The sequence below is a fragment of the Vulpes lagopus genome, chromosome 23 (assembly GCF_018345385.1).
Source record: "Vulpes lagopus strain Blue_001 chromosome 23, ASM1834538v1, whole genome shotgun sequence".
In the NCBI taxonomy this organism is placed as follows: domain Eukaryota; kingdom Metazoa; phylum Chordata; class Mammalia; order Carnivora; family Canidae; genus Vulpes; species Vulpes lagopus.
The window spans coordinates 63,212,381-63,231,767 of record NC_054846.1 but is presented as its reverse complement, the minus strand read 5'-3'; the positions used below and the strand labels follow the sequence as shown (position 1 = coordinate 63,231,767).

At 38.3% G+C, this 19,387-nt stretch overlaps 1 protein-coding gene across 1 annotated transcript in view; it reads right to left on the bottom strand.

Moving 5' to 3' along the window:
* Nucleotides 1-19,387, bottom strand: part of CCDC30 (coiled-coil domain containing 30) — a 117,761-nt gene that overhangs the window by 23,266 nt on the left and 75,108 nt on the right. Inside the window, 4 exon segments of the mRNA XM_041739070.1 lie at nucleotides 111-223; nucleotides 734-896; nucleotides 9,349-9,503; nucleotides 12,423-12,626. Of these exon segments, the coding sequence (XP_041595004.1) occupies nucleotides 111-223; nucleotides 734-896; nucleotides 9,349-9,503; nucleotides 12,423-12,626 (635 nt within the window).

Here is a 19,387-nt window from a genome sequence, read left to right as displayed (position 1 = left end):
ATCCGGACTGAGCAAAGTATGTGCAGGGAGAAAACCATGAAGGCAAATGAAAAGGGTGTATGTGGGAAAAGCATGAAATCCTTATCCAGAGGGAACTGGTTTTTGTTTACCTCACATGGACATCAAACTGCTTCAAAAGTTGCCCATATTTTTCACGTAGCACTTCCTTCTCTTGCTGCAACCCAGAAAGCTTTTCTGACAATTCTTGGTTGCTCTTAAGATGCTGAAAAACAATTTTTTAAAAATTAGTCTGTTCTGTGCTGCAAGGTTGGAAGTCTGAAAACTACATTTCCCAGACTCTCTTGACAGCAGAGTTCCAGCACTGTGGGGGGAACCCATGGTTCTCCTCTAGCACTAGCAGGTAAATGGACGGAGAGACAGCTGACGAGACATTTGCAGGGGCTTCAGGAAGTGTTCCTGCAAATCTCCCACTCTGGGGCTGCAGGAGTGGGTTTCTCTGGGATTTCTGAACTTCTGGAGTTACTGAAAGTCAGCAGCAGTTCTTTCTGACCTTCTCTCCACCCCTACGTTTCCCTTCCAACAGTTTCCCTTCCAACAGTTTGTAAGCATGTTATTCCCTGTGTTAGATCCTTTCTTGCTTGAGATATCTAGAGTAGATTCTGCTTTCCCAATACACTTAATGGGTAAAATGCTAGGCACTCAATGACTATTAGGTATTACTCAGGTCTATGGAACAGGAAAACTGAGAAGCACATCTGTTTGCTTTTCTTACCTCGTCTGATTTTCTTTTTTCATCTTCTAGTTGTTTAAGTTGGGCCTCCTGTTCCTGAATTCTGGATTGTTGCTGAGAAGTGGTTATTTCCAGTTGATTCCCTTTATCTTGTAAGATGCTCACTTGCTTTTGTAGCTCATTTACATTCTGATCTAGGAGTTTCCTGAGAGCAATTAATGTACATTAAATCACACTGAGTTTATGGAATTCTTTGACCTAAAATTGTTATATCATCACAAGGGATTTTACTGGTTCATTGAGGTAGGGCACGTGTCCATAAAATAGAGAGACCAGCACAGGGGACCTCTTTTGTGACAAATGCTTCTCTTAGTTCTCTTTCTCACTCATCAAGACAACCCTACAAAGAGGAAGTAATTTCCCTTATTTCACAGAGGAAGCTGTAGTTCTGAGAGGTTTAATTAACTTGCTAGGATAAGATGGAGGTAGGGCTCTGATCCTGAATCTTCTATTCTTTCTACTCGTTCTTGTGGCTTTACAAGTTGGGTCCCTTGATCTTCTTGGTTCAACATAGGGCTGTTAGTTACAAATGTTATTGATACTAATGCACACAGGTTAACACTGCAAGAGCTGAATCATAAATAAGCCCGTGTTTGATGAGGAAATTCACCCTTTTCCAGAAGGGCCATAAGTATTTAACTCCTCAGAAGGAATCTCATCAGACTACAGTTCGTGGAAGAGTTTCTGAGGATTTCTGACAAGGTTCTTTGGATTTAGAAGATGATCAAGAAGAATATGATGAGGATGATGGAGTAACATCTACATGCTAGGTCACTACTGATACTGGACAACTGAACTCACTTTCTCTAACTTCAGTTTTCAGAAAAGCCAATGGATTACTGGGAAAGATTGATATTTGAGACTTGGGACTCATATCTCTCAGCCTCCAGCACCTTCAGCTCTTGTCATGATTCTGGATATAAGTGCAGGCTCTATAAGCTTACCTGTACCGTTCATATCTGCCCCTGCACCAGGACTGCCCCCTTCACCTCTGTTTTATCTCATTCATTATAGACCTGAGCAATTCTTGCCAATTATTGACTACTCTTTTGGTTCCATTCTGAATTTCTGATCAGGGGCCAGACTAAGAAATAAGCTTTGGAGCTGAAAGGTGAGTTTTAAATTGCTAGAACTAAAGAAAATTGAGTTATATGCAATAGAATCTAGGAGTTGGAAATGGACATTGAAACAAAGCAAGTCAAAATTTAAAAAACTAATGAAATGTTAGAAATTAACTCCCATATTATATATAGTTTGAAAAAAGACAAATAAACCAGTTATGCCAATGAATGAAATTAAGAAGGCTCTCTGCTCCTCTCCCTTAGATATATGCAGCCACATCTTCTGGTGCAGTGCCAGTCCTGTCCCTGAGACACAACGATGAAAGTTGGAGTAAGTCAATTTGGCCATATTGGGCACCTGGCCACTGGGACTGCTTTTAACTCTGGTAAAGTGGATACTGTAGCCATCAATGGCCCCTTCACTGACCTCAACTACATGATCTACATGTTCCACTATGATTCTACCCATGGCAAATTCCACAGCATAGTCAAAGCTGAGAACAGGAAGCTTATCATCAATGGAAAGCCCATCTCCATCTTCCAAGAGCAAGATCCCGCCAACATCAATTGGGATGATGTTGTGCTGAGTATGTTGTGGAGTCCACTGCTGTCTCATCATGGAGAAGTCTGGGGCTCACCTGAAGGGTGGGGCCAAGAGGATCATCATCTGTTCCCACTCTGCTGATGCTCCCATGTTTGTGGTGGGCATGAACCTTGAGGAGTAAGACAACTCCTTCAAGATTGTCAGCAATGCCTCCTGCACCACCAACTACTTGGCCCCTCTGACCAAGGTCATCCATGACAATTTCGGCATCGTGGAGGGACTCAGGACCACAGTCCATGCCATCACTGTCATTCAGAAGACTGTGGACAGCCTCTATGGCAAGCTGTGACATGATGGCTGCCTAGAATATCATCCCTCCTTCTACTGGCACTGCCGAGGCTGTAGGCAAGGTCATCCCTGAGCTGAATGGCAATCTCACTGGCATGGCCTCTGTGTCCCCACCCCCAATGTGTTAGTCATGGATCTGACCTCCTGCTTGGAGAAAGCTGCCAAATACAATGACATCAAGAAAGTGGTGAAACAGGCATTACAGGGCCCCCTCAAGGGCATCCTGGGGTACACTGAAAACCAGGTTGTCTCCTGAGACATTCATAGTGACACCCACTCTTCCACCTTCAGTGATGGGGCTGGCATTCCTCTTCATAACCACTTGGTCAAGCTTATTTCCTAGTATGACAATGAATTTGACTACAGCAACTGGGGGGTGGACTTTATGGTCCTCATGGCCTCTAATGTGTAAGAAACCCCTAGACCACCAGTCTCAGTGAGAGCAAGAGGAAGAGAGGCCCTCAGCTGCTGGGGAGTCCTTGCCCCAATTCATCCCCTAACACACTGAGAATCTCCAGACCACCACAGTTTTCATCCCAGACCCCTGAAGAAGGGGAGGGGCTTGGGGAGCTCCTGTGTTGTTATGTACCATCAATAAAGTACACTGTATCCAGCTTAAAAAAAAAGAAATTAAGAGATAAATGGGTTGAAGCCTCCTGGTTTCCCCAATGGCCTTAATCTCTCAATCCATTCCTTACATAGCAACCAGAGTGCTCTTTCTACATCACAATCTCATCATATCATAAGGTTCAAATACCTCAATATAGCTTGCTAGCTAGCTTACCTTTCTAGCCTCGTTTTCTTGCCCCCAAACATTTTGTTCCAGGCAAAATGAACTTTTTTCACTCCTGAAATAAGTCATCCTCTACACTTATTTCTCCCCTGCAACTCCAACCTTGTCCTTATCTTCCTCTTCTAGGACTTCTTTCCCCTAATATTCTCTATTGAGCTATCCATCCCAAGTTCCTCACACTAAGCTTAAACAGATTTCATTGAGGAAGGCTTTCTTGAGCTCCCTAGACCAGACTAGGTGTCTCTGCTATGCACTACCACAGCATCTTCTCTTAGTATAACACTTATTATAAAGTCTATGTACACAGATATTCATTGCATCATTATTTGTAACAGCAAAAATGTCTAAAAAGCATTTTATATAAATTATAGTTATGTAACAGAATGTTATAAAACTGTTTAAAATGATATTATGGAACTAAAATCAATAACAGAAAGATAGCTGGAAAATCCCAAAATATCTGGAGATTAAACAATATGCTTCTAAATAATACATGTCAAATAAGAAGTCATAAACAATTAAAAATATTATGAACTACATGTATTTTACATGTAGATGAAAATACAACTTACAAAATTGTAAAATGTAAAAAAGATGAAAATACAACTTACAAAATTTGTGAGTTGGAATGAAAGCTGTGCTTAGTGGGACATTTACAGCATTAAATGCAAATATTGGGCAGCCTCGGTGGCTCAGTGGTTTAGCACCACCTTCAGCCCAGGGTGTGATCCTGGAGACCTGGGATCGAGTCCCATGTCAGGCTCCCTGCATGGAGCCTGCTTCTCCCTCTGCCTGTGTCTCTGCTTCTCTCTCTGTGTGTCTTTCATGAGTAAATAAATCAAATCTTTAAAAAAAAATAACTGCAAATATCATAAAAGGAAGATCAAAAATCAATAATCTAAGCTTCCACTTTAGGAAATTAGAGAAAGCAGACCAATATAATCCTAAATAAAGCAGAAGAAAAGAAATAACAAAAAACAGAGCAGAAATTAGTGAAACTGAACACAGGAAAACAATAGAGAAAAACAATTTAAATGGTTCTTTGAACAGATCAATAAAATTGATAAACCACTAGGCAGGGTAATCAAGAAGCAGAGAAGACACAAATTCCTAATATCAGAAATGAAAGATGGATCACCACTACTGATCCTATGGACATAAAAAAGGACAATAAAAGAATATTTTTTTAAACAAGTCTATGCCTACACATTTGATAACTTAGATGAAACAGACTGGTTCGTTGAAAGACACAGTCTACCAACACTTATGCAAGGAGAAATAGATACTGTGAATAGACCTCTACCTACTAAAGAAATTGAATCACTATTTAATAACTTTTCAAAAAATAGGGCACTAAGCCCAGATGGTTTCACCAGTGAATTAAACCAAACATATAAAGAAGAAATGATATCAATTCTCTACAATCTCTTCCAGAAAAAGTGAGGAAGAGGGAATACTTATTAATCAATTCTATGATGTCAGCATCTCCCTAATACCAAAACCAGATAGAGATGTTACAGGAAAGGAGAGCTGTAGACCAGTGTCTTCCATGAACATGCCCCAAGTCCTTGATGTGGCTTGTTATGTTCAGCAGGGCTCGAGTCTAGCTTACTTTTCTAGCCCCTTTTCTTGCCATTTGCCTTATTCTCAGACATTTTGTTCTGGGCCAGATGAACATTTATCACTTCACTGAAGAAGATGTTGATGACAACAGTAACAAAAATAACATCAAATATTGCAACAACAACAATAATAATAACACCTTTTTAGTCCTGACTTGTAACGTGTCAACTTGTCCAGGAATTACCTCTGTATGTTTCTGGTTAGACTGGGCTACAAGAGATACACTTTACTTGTACAGGGTATGGAGGGTGGAAGTAAAGCAGTTTGGGTTTTTACAGGAAGTCAGAGTAGGTGCCTTTGAAGCTCATCCCATTGCCAGGTATCTGCGGCTCACCTCTGTGTGAAGCAACAGCTAGGCTTGCAACTGCTCTATCTTCTCCAGCTCCTGGACCAGGTGTTCAGTTAGCTCCTTGATAAGGGGGACCATTTTCTCCTGCAGGACACCTACTTCATCAAGGTTGGAGGCAGGGACAGGGTCCAGTCCATCCTCACGGTTTTGCCCTGTGCTCATGGGTTTAGCTTGTCATTGCACTCTCACTTCATATCCATCTACACTTCCTGACCACTCATCCTGCAGACTTTGAGCTCTAGCATAAGATGAATGATGATAGCCTTACAAACTGTGTAAACTGCCCCACAATGGCATAAGACCAAATCTTGGTACCAAATCTCTTACTAAATATGTATTTCTCTTACTGGTTCTATTCTGATGGATTCCTGACTAATACGAGTGCTTACTACGTGCCCTATGCTGATAATATAACCTAACTCTTAAAGCTCATTTAATCCACGCAACAATCTTATGAATTAGGTGTGGAGAGGCACTGAAAGGATAAGAAACTTGACCAAGATTATGTAGCTCTTACATAGCTAATAAGATGCCCATGTTATATTGTTAGGTAAAAAATGCAAATTCAAAAGCACATAGCTAATAAAATGCCCATGTTATATTGTTAGGTAAAAAATGCAAATTCAAAAGCAACATATTATTTTAAAGATTTAATTTATTTATGAGAGAGAGAGCATGAGAGGTCACAAGCAGGGGGGAGGGGTAAAGGGAGAAGCAGACTCCCCACTGAGCAGGGAGCCTGATGCAGGACTCGATCCCAGGACTCTGAGATCATAACCTGAGCCAGAAGGCAGATGCTTAATCGACTGAGCCACGGAGGTACCCCAAAGCAATATATTTTAAAGGGGTCAACTTTTGTCAACAAAATACGAATAATAAAAATATATGCATATGTGTAGAAAAAAGACCTGAGAAATATGTATGAACCACTCGAAGTGGTTATTGCCAAAGGACAGAATTCTAAAGGATTTATTCTTTTTATTTTATATAGCTCTTTTTTTTTTTTTACAAAGATTTATTTATTTTATAAAGAGAGAGAGTGCACAGGTCTGTGCGAGCAGGGGAGGGGTAGAGGAAGAGGGAGAGAATCTCAAGTAAGCTCCATGCTCAGCACAAAGCCCAACACAGGGCTCAATCTCCTGACCTTGAGATCATAACTTAAGCCAAAATCAAGAGTCAGAAGCTTAACCAAATGAGTCACTAATGTGCCCTAATATTTCTCTTTAGTAACTGAAATTTCATAATGAGTATTATAATTAATTATAATTAATTACAATTGTACTTGCTAGAATTATCCCATGGAAGTAGTAAAGGATATACACAAAAATTTGGCTACAAGGAAAGATATTAGGTTATTGCTTATTACAGCAAGAAACTGGAAAAGATGTAAATATACAACAATAAGGGATTAAATTAATTATGGTCTGCTATTAGAATAATGTTCTAGAAGGTTTATGGAAGATAAACCGAACAGTGAAAAAAGTTAGGTTACAATCTAAATATCTAAATTGGGGTTGCTTTCCTCCAGGTTACAAAACAATGTATATTATATAGTTCTTTGTGGAAAAGAATTTCCCTACATATTTCATTTTCTTATAGCTAGCTGAAATATTACATATTTCTTCTACATAGTTTGTCTTGGGTGATCTTCACAGAAGTATAGAGCTGGTATTACTAGTCCCACTTTAGAGATAAGAAACCAAGTTTCAGGGAAGTTAAATAGCCTTTTCCTTGTTCAATTCTTGGATTACATCTTTTGTTTCTTTTTTTAAAAATATTTTTATTTGAGTATAGTTGATGCACAATGTTGCATTAGTTTCAGGTGTAGAACGTAGTTATTTGACAAGTTTATACATTATGCTGTGTTCACCGTAAGTATAGCTACCATAATACGTCACATACGATGCTATTACAATACCATTGACTATATTCCTTATGCTGTACCTTTCATTCCCATGATTTATTCACTCCATAACTGCAAGCCTGTATCACCCACTCCCCTTCATCCATTTTGCTCATTCCCCTACTATCCTTCCCTGTCAATCCTCAATTTGTTCTCTGCATTTATAGATCCAATTCTGCTTTTTGTTTGTTCATTTGTTGTTGTTGTTTTTTTTAGATTCTACATATGAGTGAAATCATATGGTATTTACCTTTCTCAGTCTGACTTATTTCACTTAGCATAATACTCTCCAGGTCTATCTAATTTGTGTCAAATGGCACAATCTCATCCTTTTTATGGCTGCATAATATTCCATTACAGAGGGTGTACGCACGTACAGCATCACATCTTTCTTATCCATTTGTCTATTGATGGACGCTTATGTTGCTTCCATATCCTGGCTATTGTAAATAATGCTGCAATAAACAAAGGGGTGCCTGTATCTTTTTAAATTAATGTATTTTCATTTTCTCTGGATAAATACCTGGTAGTGGAATTACTGGATCATATGGTGGTTTTACTTTTAATTGTTTGAGGAACTTCCATCCTGTTTTCCACAGTGGCTGTACCAATGTATGTTCCTACTAACAGGGTATGAGGATTTCTTCATATTTTGTTTTTTTAAAAACCTCATACAGTTGTTTTGCAATCTATTATTCATAATTCCTGTTGCAGAAGTTCTTGGGGGTTATAAATCTGGTGTTTGTTGTATCCAATGACAATCATTTGTGGTAGCCAGTTTCCTTGTGTCATTTGGTAATTTTTTATTGTAGGCTTATATCTGATTAAACTTAATATATGGGAATCCTTCACATCTGAATTGGGCTTGCTTTCCTCCTAAGATAATTTGTGGAAGTCAGGAAGCTGCCTACTAGGGAACACTTCAAGACTCTCAGCTTAGTATCAGTCTTTAGTTCACTCTCCCACCTTGAGGCAAACTTCCTCAGCTCCTTTTCCCAAACCCGAGGTGATATTATTATTTGCCCTCTGACTTAGAAGTTTATTCACATTCATCATTTTTGTTTGAGCTTATTGTATGTTTGCTGTTGGTGCTTTCTCTTGCTTTACTGTGGGTAAAGCTTTAAAAGGTATACGGACTATAGTTTATTCAGGATCTAGCTGTGTTATAACAGAAGGATGGCCTGCCATCCTGTTAGAGGCAGCAGTGAGACAAGTATTTTTCTACTGTACCTCACTCTGTGAACTCAGTTTTCATTCATACATTTATTCATTTACTTATTCAAACATTCATTCATTCACTATTTTCTGAGTACCTATTGAGTGCTAGGCCCTATACTAGAGCTTTTAACTAAAGCTGAAAGTATATTTCTCAGCTTCATAATATACATGAATGTCTGCGTATCTTTTCAGCAGCTAAAACCAACTTTTTCTTAAAATATATGTGAATTACTGTGAGTGTCATAGAAAAAGAAACCAGTTACTGAAGTTTAAGGTATCCAGGGAGATCGCCTAAGTAAGAATTCTAATAGTAATCCTAATAATTTGAGAAAAAATAAAAAAGAAAGCTCTTATCTGGGAACAGATTATTGATGATTAAGATACCTGGAAAGTACTTGAGACTTCTTTGAAGAAAATCAGCTGATAAATACAAACATCAATTTCATTTGGTTTGCCTTTTCACCAGTCATGTTAGAACTAGAAAAGCAAATCCCAGAGTATCATATTTCAGAGGTAATACAGTTATCAAGAACATGGACTGGGGTGTCTCAAAGCAACAAGATATAATCCCTGCCTTTAAGAATCTGACACGCTAGTGTGAATGGCAAACAAGACCAACAATGAGAACACAGTGTTGGTAAGTCTGGTGTAACTGAGTTCACTTGAGTGGGAACACTGAGGAAATACGTCCATAAACTGACATTGCTGGCAAACTCGGTGGTTAGCTCGGGGGAAGCTGCCATCTTTGTTCCTCTTACCTGTTTTGTTGCTCTTCCTGATATTGTTGCTTTGTTTTAGCTTCATTTTCCAGGGCTTCTTTTATTCTTTCCTCGAGTTGCTTCTTCCCCAAAGCACACGTGTCTGAGAGACAGACTTTGTGAGCTTGTTCTAATTTCTGCTGTAGATCCAAAATCTTGAAGGAAAAATTTCACCAATAAAATGTTAAGCAAAGTCTGACCTTTTTTCCAATTAGGGATATGCCATATGAGGAACTGGCAAACACAGTGCTAACAAACAAATCTGGTCTAAAGTAAACAGCAAGGCTAGATTTATTTTAATTTTAAAATAAATTACCTAAGTTTTACAATATATGAAACATTCACACAGTTTAACGGATGTTTGTGTAAATGAAGCTTTATAGTGAAAGCTCCTTCCCATCTCTAGCTTGTCTTCCTGCCAGTTTTCCTGCACTACGTACATAATCACTGGTATTAGTTTCTTGTGTACCTTTCAGGGATTTATTTATGCCTACATAAATATTATTATACAGTTCTCCCTCGTATGCATATTTTTTACACAGATGATGACATATCATATATACTTATGTACTTTGCTTTTCTAAAAAATATTTTTTTTAGATAAAGAGTGAATAGAGGAGGAGAGGGGATAGGGGGAGGAGAAAGAATCTCAAGCAGGCTCCATGCCCAGTGTAGAGCGCGATGCAGGGCTTGATCTCTTGACACTGAAACCATGACCTGAGCCAAAATCAAGAGTCAAACACTTAACTGACTGAGCCACCTAGGTGCCTCAGATGCATTTTACTTTTTAAAAATAACACTATGTTTGGTGATTTTTCCATATTATATGTGTATATAGAACTCTTATAGATGTATACCATTCCATTATAAGGATATATTATAACTTATTTAAATAGATCCCTACTGATGGGATATTTAAATTGATTCCAGTCTTTCGCTATTACAAACAATCGCGCTAGAATAAATTATGAGATATGGATTTGCTAGGGCAAAGGTATTATTATTGTTTGTTTGTTTGATAATGCCAAACTGACTCTGTAGGTATTAGGCCAATTTATACTTCCAACAGCAATGTGTGAGCATGTCTATTTTCTTCACAGTGCGACTAGATTCATGATAGGATTTTTTTTTAAGATTTTATTTATTTATTCATGAGAGACACAGAGAGAGGCAGAGACAGAGGCAGGTACAAGTACTAAATTGTTTTCCAAAGTGTTCATACTGGGATGCCTTGGTTGCTCCATCGGGTGAGCATCTGGCTCTTGATTTTGGCTCATGATCTTGGGGTCCTGGGGAGCCCTGCATGGGGCTCTGTGCCCAGCACGCAATCTGCTTAAGGATTCTCTTTCCTCTCCCTCTGCCCCTCCCCACACTCTCACATGTGCTGCTCTCTGCCTAAATAAATGTCTTTTTAAAAAAACTCAAAGTGTGGGATCCCTGGGTGGCGCAGCGGTTTGGCGCCTGCCTTTGGCCCAGGGCGCGATCCTGGAGACCCAGGATTGAATCCCACATCAGGCTCCTGGTGCATGGAGCCAGCTTCTCCCTCCGCCTGTGTCTCTGCCTCTCTCTCTCTCTCTCTGTGACTATCATAAATAAATAAAAAATTAAAAAAAAAACCCTCAAAGTGTTCATGTTAATTTATTCTTCCAATTGGAGTCAATATTTAAAACTCCTTATTGTACAAAATGCTCACCGATATTTAGTACTGTCTAAATTTAGATTTTTTTACTAATCTGGAATTACCAACTATTCTGTTTTTTTTATTTTAAAAAAATCTTTAAGAGATTTTATTTATTTATTTATTTTAGAGAGAGAGTGAGGGAGAGAGAGAGAGAGAGAGAGAAAGAGAGAGAGGTCATGAGCAAGGATTAAAGGCAGAGGGAGAAGCAGACTCTCAACTGAGCAGGGAGCCCGACTGGGGGCTCCAATCCAGGACCCTGGGATCATGGCCTGAGCCAAAGGTAGACACTTAACTGACTAAGCCACCCAGATGCCCACCAATTACTTTTTTAATGGAGTAATAATATACACAAAGTGCACATATCTTGAGCATACTGAATGGAGTTTCACTTACAACTGTCTCTCACATCAAGGTATAGGATACTCCCAGCACCACAGAAAATTCCCTCTAGTCCTCTCCCAATTAGTGACCCTAATAAAGACAATCCCATTCTCAGATCATAACTTAGTTTTGTCTATTCTTAAACCTCATATAAATGAAATTAAACGGTATGAACGTTCTTGTTCTGGTTTCTTTAGCTCAAAATTAGGCTTTTGAGCATAATTAAGATTGCTGTAATCTACTTTTATTTATTTATTTATTTATTTAAAATATTTTATTTATTCATGACACACACACACACACACACACACAGAGGGGCAGAGACACAGGCAGAGGGAGAAGCAGGCTCCATGCAGGGAGCCGGACATGGGACTCGATCCTGGATCTCCAGGATGAGGCCCCGGGCCAAAGGAGGCGCTAAGCCGCTGAGCCACCCGGGCTGCTCGCTGTCATCTACTCTTAGATATTTGTTTTATACTTATATGGTTTGATGAAATGATTTATTTACTTATTTTATGATTTATTTTTTTATGTGAAATTTGACTCTCCAACCCACGGACCAAAATGTGCAACTGTTACATACTACTGCCACCTGGTGTTAGGCAATCTGAAATGCAGGGGCATTATTTCAAAACAGTCCATTTCACAACACAAATCTCCCCAAAATTACAAAGTAAATATCATATCAACAGACAAATGAGAGGAGAATAAATCTTTTAAAAGTTGAAAGTATAAAACAAAAGTCATATGGCTTCAATCGGTTACTTTAAGTTCATGTTATAGCTTTAATGAAACTTAACCTTTTAAAGTTCATGCAGTTTAAAGAAACACGAGATTTACTGGGAACGGTAGGAGCAGGTGATGTCAAAAGAGAGGAAAGTATGGAAGAGCAAAGAAAAACCCGAGAATTCTATCAAGTTGGCATTGTAACTACTTCTTAATATCCTTAGGGAAATAGGATTTCAGTTGTGATATTCAGTGCATGCTGTTTATTAAGCTCGAGGATAATTACCTTCGCTTCTGCATCAGCAACTTTTGATTTCTCCTGATCCAGCTTTTCCTGCAGGTTGTTCTGTGATTTAATGCTCTGAGCCTGTACCTCCAGCTCCAGTTCCCTGATTTTCTGCTGACAGTGCTTCCATTCTGCTGTGAGTGAAGAACACATCTTTGTGCTATCTAAGAACTTCTGCTGGGCCTGCTTTAGTTCAACTTTGATCTAGAGGTGGGGATTAAACAGAGTGATAGTAATAAGCATTGAAATAAGACGAATATTGAGCTAGGATAAGCACTTTTCATAGCAGTGCAGTCCCCCAAGAGCTGACAAATAACCAATGTCACATGGATGGTTACCTCTCTGGAGCTGTCATGTGTTAGTAAGGTTTGCCAAAGTCTATCTAGCCAGATGGCAGATGGCAGCTGGACAGAGGAATTTTCCCAAGAGTGTCTATACACGCATCATCTGAACATTTTCCATCCTTTTTTTCAATCTCCTACAAGCTGGCTTTCATCCTCACTACTCCATGAAACTGTTTATGCCAGGGGCACTACTGATCTCCCCACTGCCAAAATGAATCCAATGGACAAACTGAACTCTTAGGTAGTGTTCACTCCCTCCATCTCAGAAAGTCCTGTTGGAATCTATATGATACCGAACTCTGCTGGTTTTCTCCTTTCTCTTTTCTGTGTTCCTTCCTGGTCCTTTCCATTCTAATGCTACCCAACTTCTAAATATCATTGGACTACCCTAGGCCTTGAGAGTGGTTTTGAAATACCACCTTTATGCACATAACTGCCAAAATAAAACTCCTTGAGTCTGTCCATATCAAAAATCATTTTTTCCCTCAATCTCCCTGATTTCAGTAAGTGATGCCACCACCTAAAGTTCTGTTTGAGCCAGTAGTCTGAGAGTCATCCAGAGCCTTCCTTTCTCATCATGAGCCCATTTGGCACCTGCTGGCATGCTGCCTCCACAACGTGTCTTGCATCAGCCCATTTGTGTCCACCACCCTTGTGTACGACATCATCATCTCTAGCCTGGATCATCATGATAACAACATGGTCCTGCTGCTTCCATTTTTATTCCCTTCTTATCTCTTTTCTTCATTGCAGCCCAAGTGTGTGTTTGTTGTTTCTTTCTTTCTTTCTTCCTTTTTTCCTCATTCTTGCCCTCCATCCCTCCTCTCTTTTCTTTTCTTTCTTTCTTGAGAGCAAGTGCACAGGAGGGAGGGAGGGGAAGAGGGAGAGGGAGAGAAGCTCAAGCAGGCTCCACACCCAGCACAGAACCTGATGCAGGGCTCCATCTCACAACCCTGAGATCATGTCCTGAGCCAAAATCAAGAGTTGGGAGGCTTAACTGACTGAGCCAACCAGGTGCCCTCCCCCCAACTCCTTTTCTTCCCCTGCCAACCTCTTTTAAATCACAGGTTACTTAGCACCATGAAAGTAAAGGGACTATCTTTATATTTTAAAATTGATGACTAATTTTAGTAAAAATTTTGAAAACTTAAATGAAAAGAAAAAATTTCTATAAAAATAAAATTTACCTAAGTTGATAACAAGAAAAAATGAAAAGTGTGATTTCTTATAACTATTAAGAAACTGAATCAGTAATTGAGAATCTTCCTAGAAGAAAACTCTAGAATCATAAGGATTCAGAAATCAGTTCTTACAGTTATTGAAGAAGAAGGAATTGTAATTTATTTTTAGAAACTCCTCCAGAGAACAGAAAAAGGGTATGTTTCCCATCTCATGTTAAGGGGCTAGGGTAACCTTAATGCCAATATCTGACATGGATGTTATAAGAAAGGAAAATGACAGGCCAGTCTCATTCAGGAACAAAGATGCAAAAATTCCAAAGAAATACTGGCAAGCTAAAATCAGCAATGTAGAAAAAAGAATAATAATTTAGGATGAAGTTGGGTTTATCCCAAGAATGCAAAGTTGAGTTAACATTAGAAAATCAGTTAATGTAATTCACCATATTAACAGATTTAAAAATAAAAATATGCAGAAAAGTAATTTGATAAAATTCAATATGTGCTCATCACAAAACATTGAATGAACACTAGAATTTTCTTAATGTGATTTTTAAAAGTCTTAAAAAAATACCTTACAAGACATATTCAATGAAATGAGACTGGGAAGGAGAAAATGTACCCACTATCACCAGCTCTATTTGGCACTATATTAGCCACTGCTTAGAACAAGGATAAAGAATGAAAGGTGGAACATGTATGTAGAAGGGAAGAAGGAAAATCATATTTATTCTTAGATGATATGATTGCTTATATATAAAATACAGAATAATATAAACATAAATTATAAGAAGTAATTAAAAGCATGGCAAGGTGGGATCCCTGGGTGGCGCAGCGGTTTGGCGCCTGCCTTTGGCCCAGGGCGCGATCCTGGAGACCCGGGATCGAATCCCACATCGGGCTCCCGGTGCATGGAGCCTGCTTCTCCCTCTGCCTGTGTCTCTCTGCCTCTCTCTCTCTCTCTGTGACTATCATAAATAAATAAAAATTAAAAAAAAAAAGCATGGCAAGGTTTTTATTAGAAAAAACTTAGTACATTTTTTGTGTTAGCAATAGTTAGAAGATGAAATTTTTAAAAAGTTACCACTTACAATAGTATGGAAAGTATCAGCACCTAGGAGTATGTCTAACAAAAGATGTATAAGACCTCCACAAATAAAATTATGATACTGGGAGAAATTAAAGAAGACCTAAATATAATACACACACATTTTGTAGAGGATTTGATATTATAAAGATTTAAATTCTCCCCAAATTTATCTATAGATTTGGTGTATAAATTCAGTGTAGAAATCCCAAAAGACCATGTGGGTAAATATGTGTATATGTGTGAGTACATGTGGGTATGTGCGTGTACCTTGACAGGCTGATGACAAAATTTTTTTTTTTTAATTTTTACTTATTTATGATAGTCACAGAGAGAAAGAGAGAGGCAGAGACACAGGCGGAGGGAGAAGCAGGCTCCATGCACCGGGAGCCTGATGTGGGACTCGATCCCGGGTCTCCAGGATCGCGCCCTGGGCCAAAGGCAGGCGCCAAACCGCTGCGCCACCCAGGGATCCCTGATGACAAAATTTATACAGAATTTCAAATGGCCAGGTGTAGCCAAGGCATCCTAGAATAAGAACAACAAGAAAAAAAGATGTGCTTATCAAATATTAAGATTTATGTAAAGCTGAAATAATTAAGATAGCATGTTATTGGCACAAGAATAGACAAAATAGGACAATGGAACAGAATAGAGAACTTGGAAACAGACCATATATATATACTAATATTCTTATGGCCCAGGTGACAATATAGTAATGTAGGAGAATATCTTTATGACTTTGAGGTCGTCAGTGATTTCTTCCTTTTTTTTTTTTCTCAAAGATTTTTTTATTTGTTTATTTGAGATAGCAAGAGAGAGAGAGAGAGAGCATGAGCATGAGCCAGGGAGAAGAAGTAAGCTCTCCACTGAGCAGGGAACCAACTTGGGGCTTGATCCCAGAACCCTGGGATCATGATCTGAGCTGAAAGCAGACACTTAACTGACTGAGCCACCCTTGTTATAAATGGCAAACATTGATTAGGTTAAAATTTAAAACTTTGATTCATCAAAACATATATTTAGAGAGTGAAAATATAAGCCATAGAGTAGAAGATGTTCATAATACACACCTGATCAAGGCTTTATAAATTAAGAATTCCTATAAATTAATGGGAAAATGAAAAGGAAGAAAGAAAGAAAGAAAGAAAGAGACAGAAGCCCCCCAGAAAGGTAAACAAAATCTTGAACAAGTGTTTCACAAAATAGAAACTCAAATGTTAAATAAATAAGCTGTTCAGCTTCATTTTTAAAACAAGAAAATGCACATTAAAACTGCTAAGAGCTACCACTGTACAGATATAAGATTAGCAAAAATTGTAAAGTCTGACAGTATCAAGAATTGTTGAGAATGTAGAGCAATAGAAAACTTCATACCTGCTGGTAGGAGTATAAACCTTTAGCAGAAGTTCAAGTCATATATACCCTATGATTTCACTCCCACTCTCTTCCTAAAGAAATACGTACTATGGATGGACACCAGAACACATGTATACGAGTGTTCACAACAGCAGTTTTTGAAAAATAGAGGCATTACTCAGATCCTTTTGTGCATTCACTATTCAAGAAAGAGTCTTACATTCAATAAATGAACATATCTGAAATAACATGCTCTTATGCTCTATGTTTAAAAGCAAAGGTCCTTGGATAAAAGCTGCTCAAGCGTCCAGAGAGCTAAGGTCCTGATACCTCCTTTTACATTAAGTTCTGAACACCAGATATGCCATTTCCAAAAATGTTAACAGATATGTAAAAATGATCAAAATGATTTATTAAACAGAGTAGAAATGAATGTGTGTAGAAATAAAGAACCCTATGGGACTAATATGCCTTTATATCATTGGTGGTCAATATAGATCAATAGAGAAAAACTACTGTAATAAGCTAGTCTCTTTGGTGTTACCAAAAAGAAATTATAGATCAAGTTTTAATAAGCTTCCTATTTTTCCAGTAAAAATCCTTCTTTGTCCCCTTCCCTGCCACTCTAAACTAGTTCAACCTCTCTCTCTCTTTCATTTTCTCATTTTATTTTGGAGGATTGATACAGCTTTTTAAACTTCATTGACAGGACCAAACCTATTAAATACAGGTGTCTTCTCAAAAGGCTCTCTAACTTATTAGCTAGGAACTTTCATTTTTCTTTCTTTCTTTTTTTTTTTTTAGATTTTATTTATTCATAAGAGACACCCAGAGAGAGAGAGAGGCAGAGACACAGGCTGAGGGAGGAGCAGGCTCTATGCAGAGAGCCCGACGTGGGACTCCATCCTGGGTCTCCAGGATCACACCCGGGCTGAAGGCTGTGCTAAACTGCTGAGCCACCAGTGCTGCCTGGAACTTTCATTTTTCAAGAACCAGGTAGCCATGTATAGAGGAAGACATGTGATTTCACTTATATGTGGAATGTGAAATGCAATACAAACAAAACAAAACAGAAATGAATTCATAAATGCAAAGAACAAACACATTATTACCAGAGGGGACGGAGGTGAGGGGGTGGGCACAATATGTGAATGGAATTAGGAGGTTAAAAAATAAATAAAAAAGAACAATGTAGCCTTAAAAACTGAGTAAGATGCAGGCAGATCTAATGAACAGGAGAAAAAACAAATAAATGAGGGAAAAGAAGAAATCAAATGTTGGAAAATTTGGTGCATTTGATTAATTCAGGGTTATAAGACCTAAACTTCTTGCTATAAATAGAAAAGTTTCGAGTCCTCTCATAATATATTGTCTACCTCCTGCATAGGCCAAGAAAGCTAAAGGCTTCCGGGACCTATGATCATCAGTCATAGAGCTAACACACAGTATTTTGGCCATGCTGGTAATGAAGAAATGAGGTAACAGTGGAGCAAACACTATTATGGCCAATGATGTGCATCTAGGAGGGCTTCTTTAGCTTTAGGTTGGGGTATTCAATCACAAATAAGAGGATCCAGCATAGTGTCTCAGTGTTGGTGGGGGCAGAACAGCTCTCTGCCCGAAGCTCTGCAAGCCTATAGCATTCTTCTTAATAGCCCCAAGCTGGTAACATATAAGATGTCCATAAACCATACAGAGAATAAATAATGGCAATTTCTTATGATGGACTGCAAAGGAAATGAACAATAGCTATATACTGCAACATGGATGGACCTTCCAAAGTAGGTCATAAGAAGATAGACACAAGAATAGGCAAAACTAAACTATATTGTGTGAGATTCATATATGGGTGGTGAAACTATAAAGTAAAGCAAGAGGGTTATTGTCAAAATTAGCAGTTACGGCTAAAACGGAAAGGTGATGGAATTACAATGGGAAAGAGGCACGAACTGCTAGTAGGTGGCCAATGTGCTGTTTCTCATCCTGAGTGGTGGTTACATGGGTAATCACTTTATGACAATTTGTTAAACTCTATTTTTAGGTTTTATGTACTTTCTGAGTGTTCTAGGTCATAATAAAATGGTTTAAAGGCAATAAATTAATAATCTAGTTTCTTAATTAATCTTAAATATGTCTAACATTAGCCAGAGACCCAGAGTTTGATCATTTCTGAGTGGGTTTTTAAAAGTAAGTTCTTAGTTTGCAAAGCTGAGGTTCCAAGATGATCCCAAGTTGAGGAGAGGTGTAATACGGAAAGTTAACTCTTCACAGGAAAGAGAGAAACAGACCTGGATTTAAATTCTGACTCCATGATGCATTAGCTTTGCAGTTTCTCATCTATAAAATGCTGACCCTTCACAGCCGTAGGGAGGTTTATAAGAGATAAAGTAAATTAAAAAAAATAAAAAGGTAGTTGGCTATTGTAATGACTCCATTTAGGTGCCTTGTCTAAGGAACCAGCCAAAACACTGATATCTCATTATTGAAATGGCCAATATTTTACCCCACCACTAAGGCGATTTAGAACAGAACTTTTACCAATCTATCATTTACCCATCCCTAAAGGACTCATTCATTAATTTAACAAATATTTCTGGGGTGTCAACGACAGATAAGGCATCATAATGTGTGTTAATCTGGTTATTACACCTTAAGAAAGATATAGTATTGCTTGAATACGCTCAGAGTTAGACAGTTGAAATGATCTCAAAATTTGTTTGAAAAGTGAAACCCCCTCTTATAAGGAAATTTCAGATTTAACTTAAAACTACAAAGGCTTGAGAAAATATATTCAAATTCAAAATCATGAAGGGTAAGGATAAGGAAGAGGTTTCTTCAAGTAATCCTGGAATAGTAGGACTCTTTAGAAGGGCTTCCCTTAAAGTTTGACATAAATGACTATTTATTTTCTTCTGTATCTTCCCTACTAGATTTTGAGTTCCTAAAAAGTAGGGACCCTTCTTAATCCATTCTTAGGTCACTTTTTGAAGAAGGTAC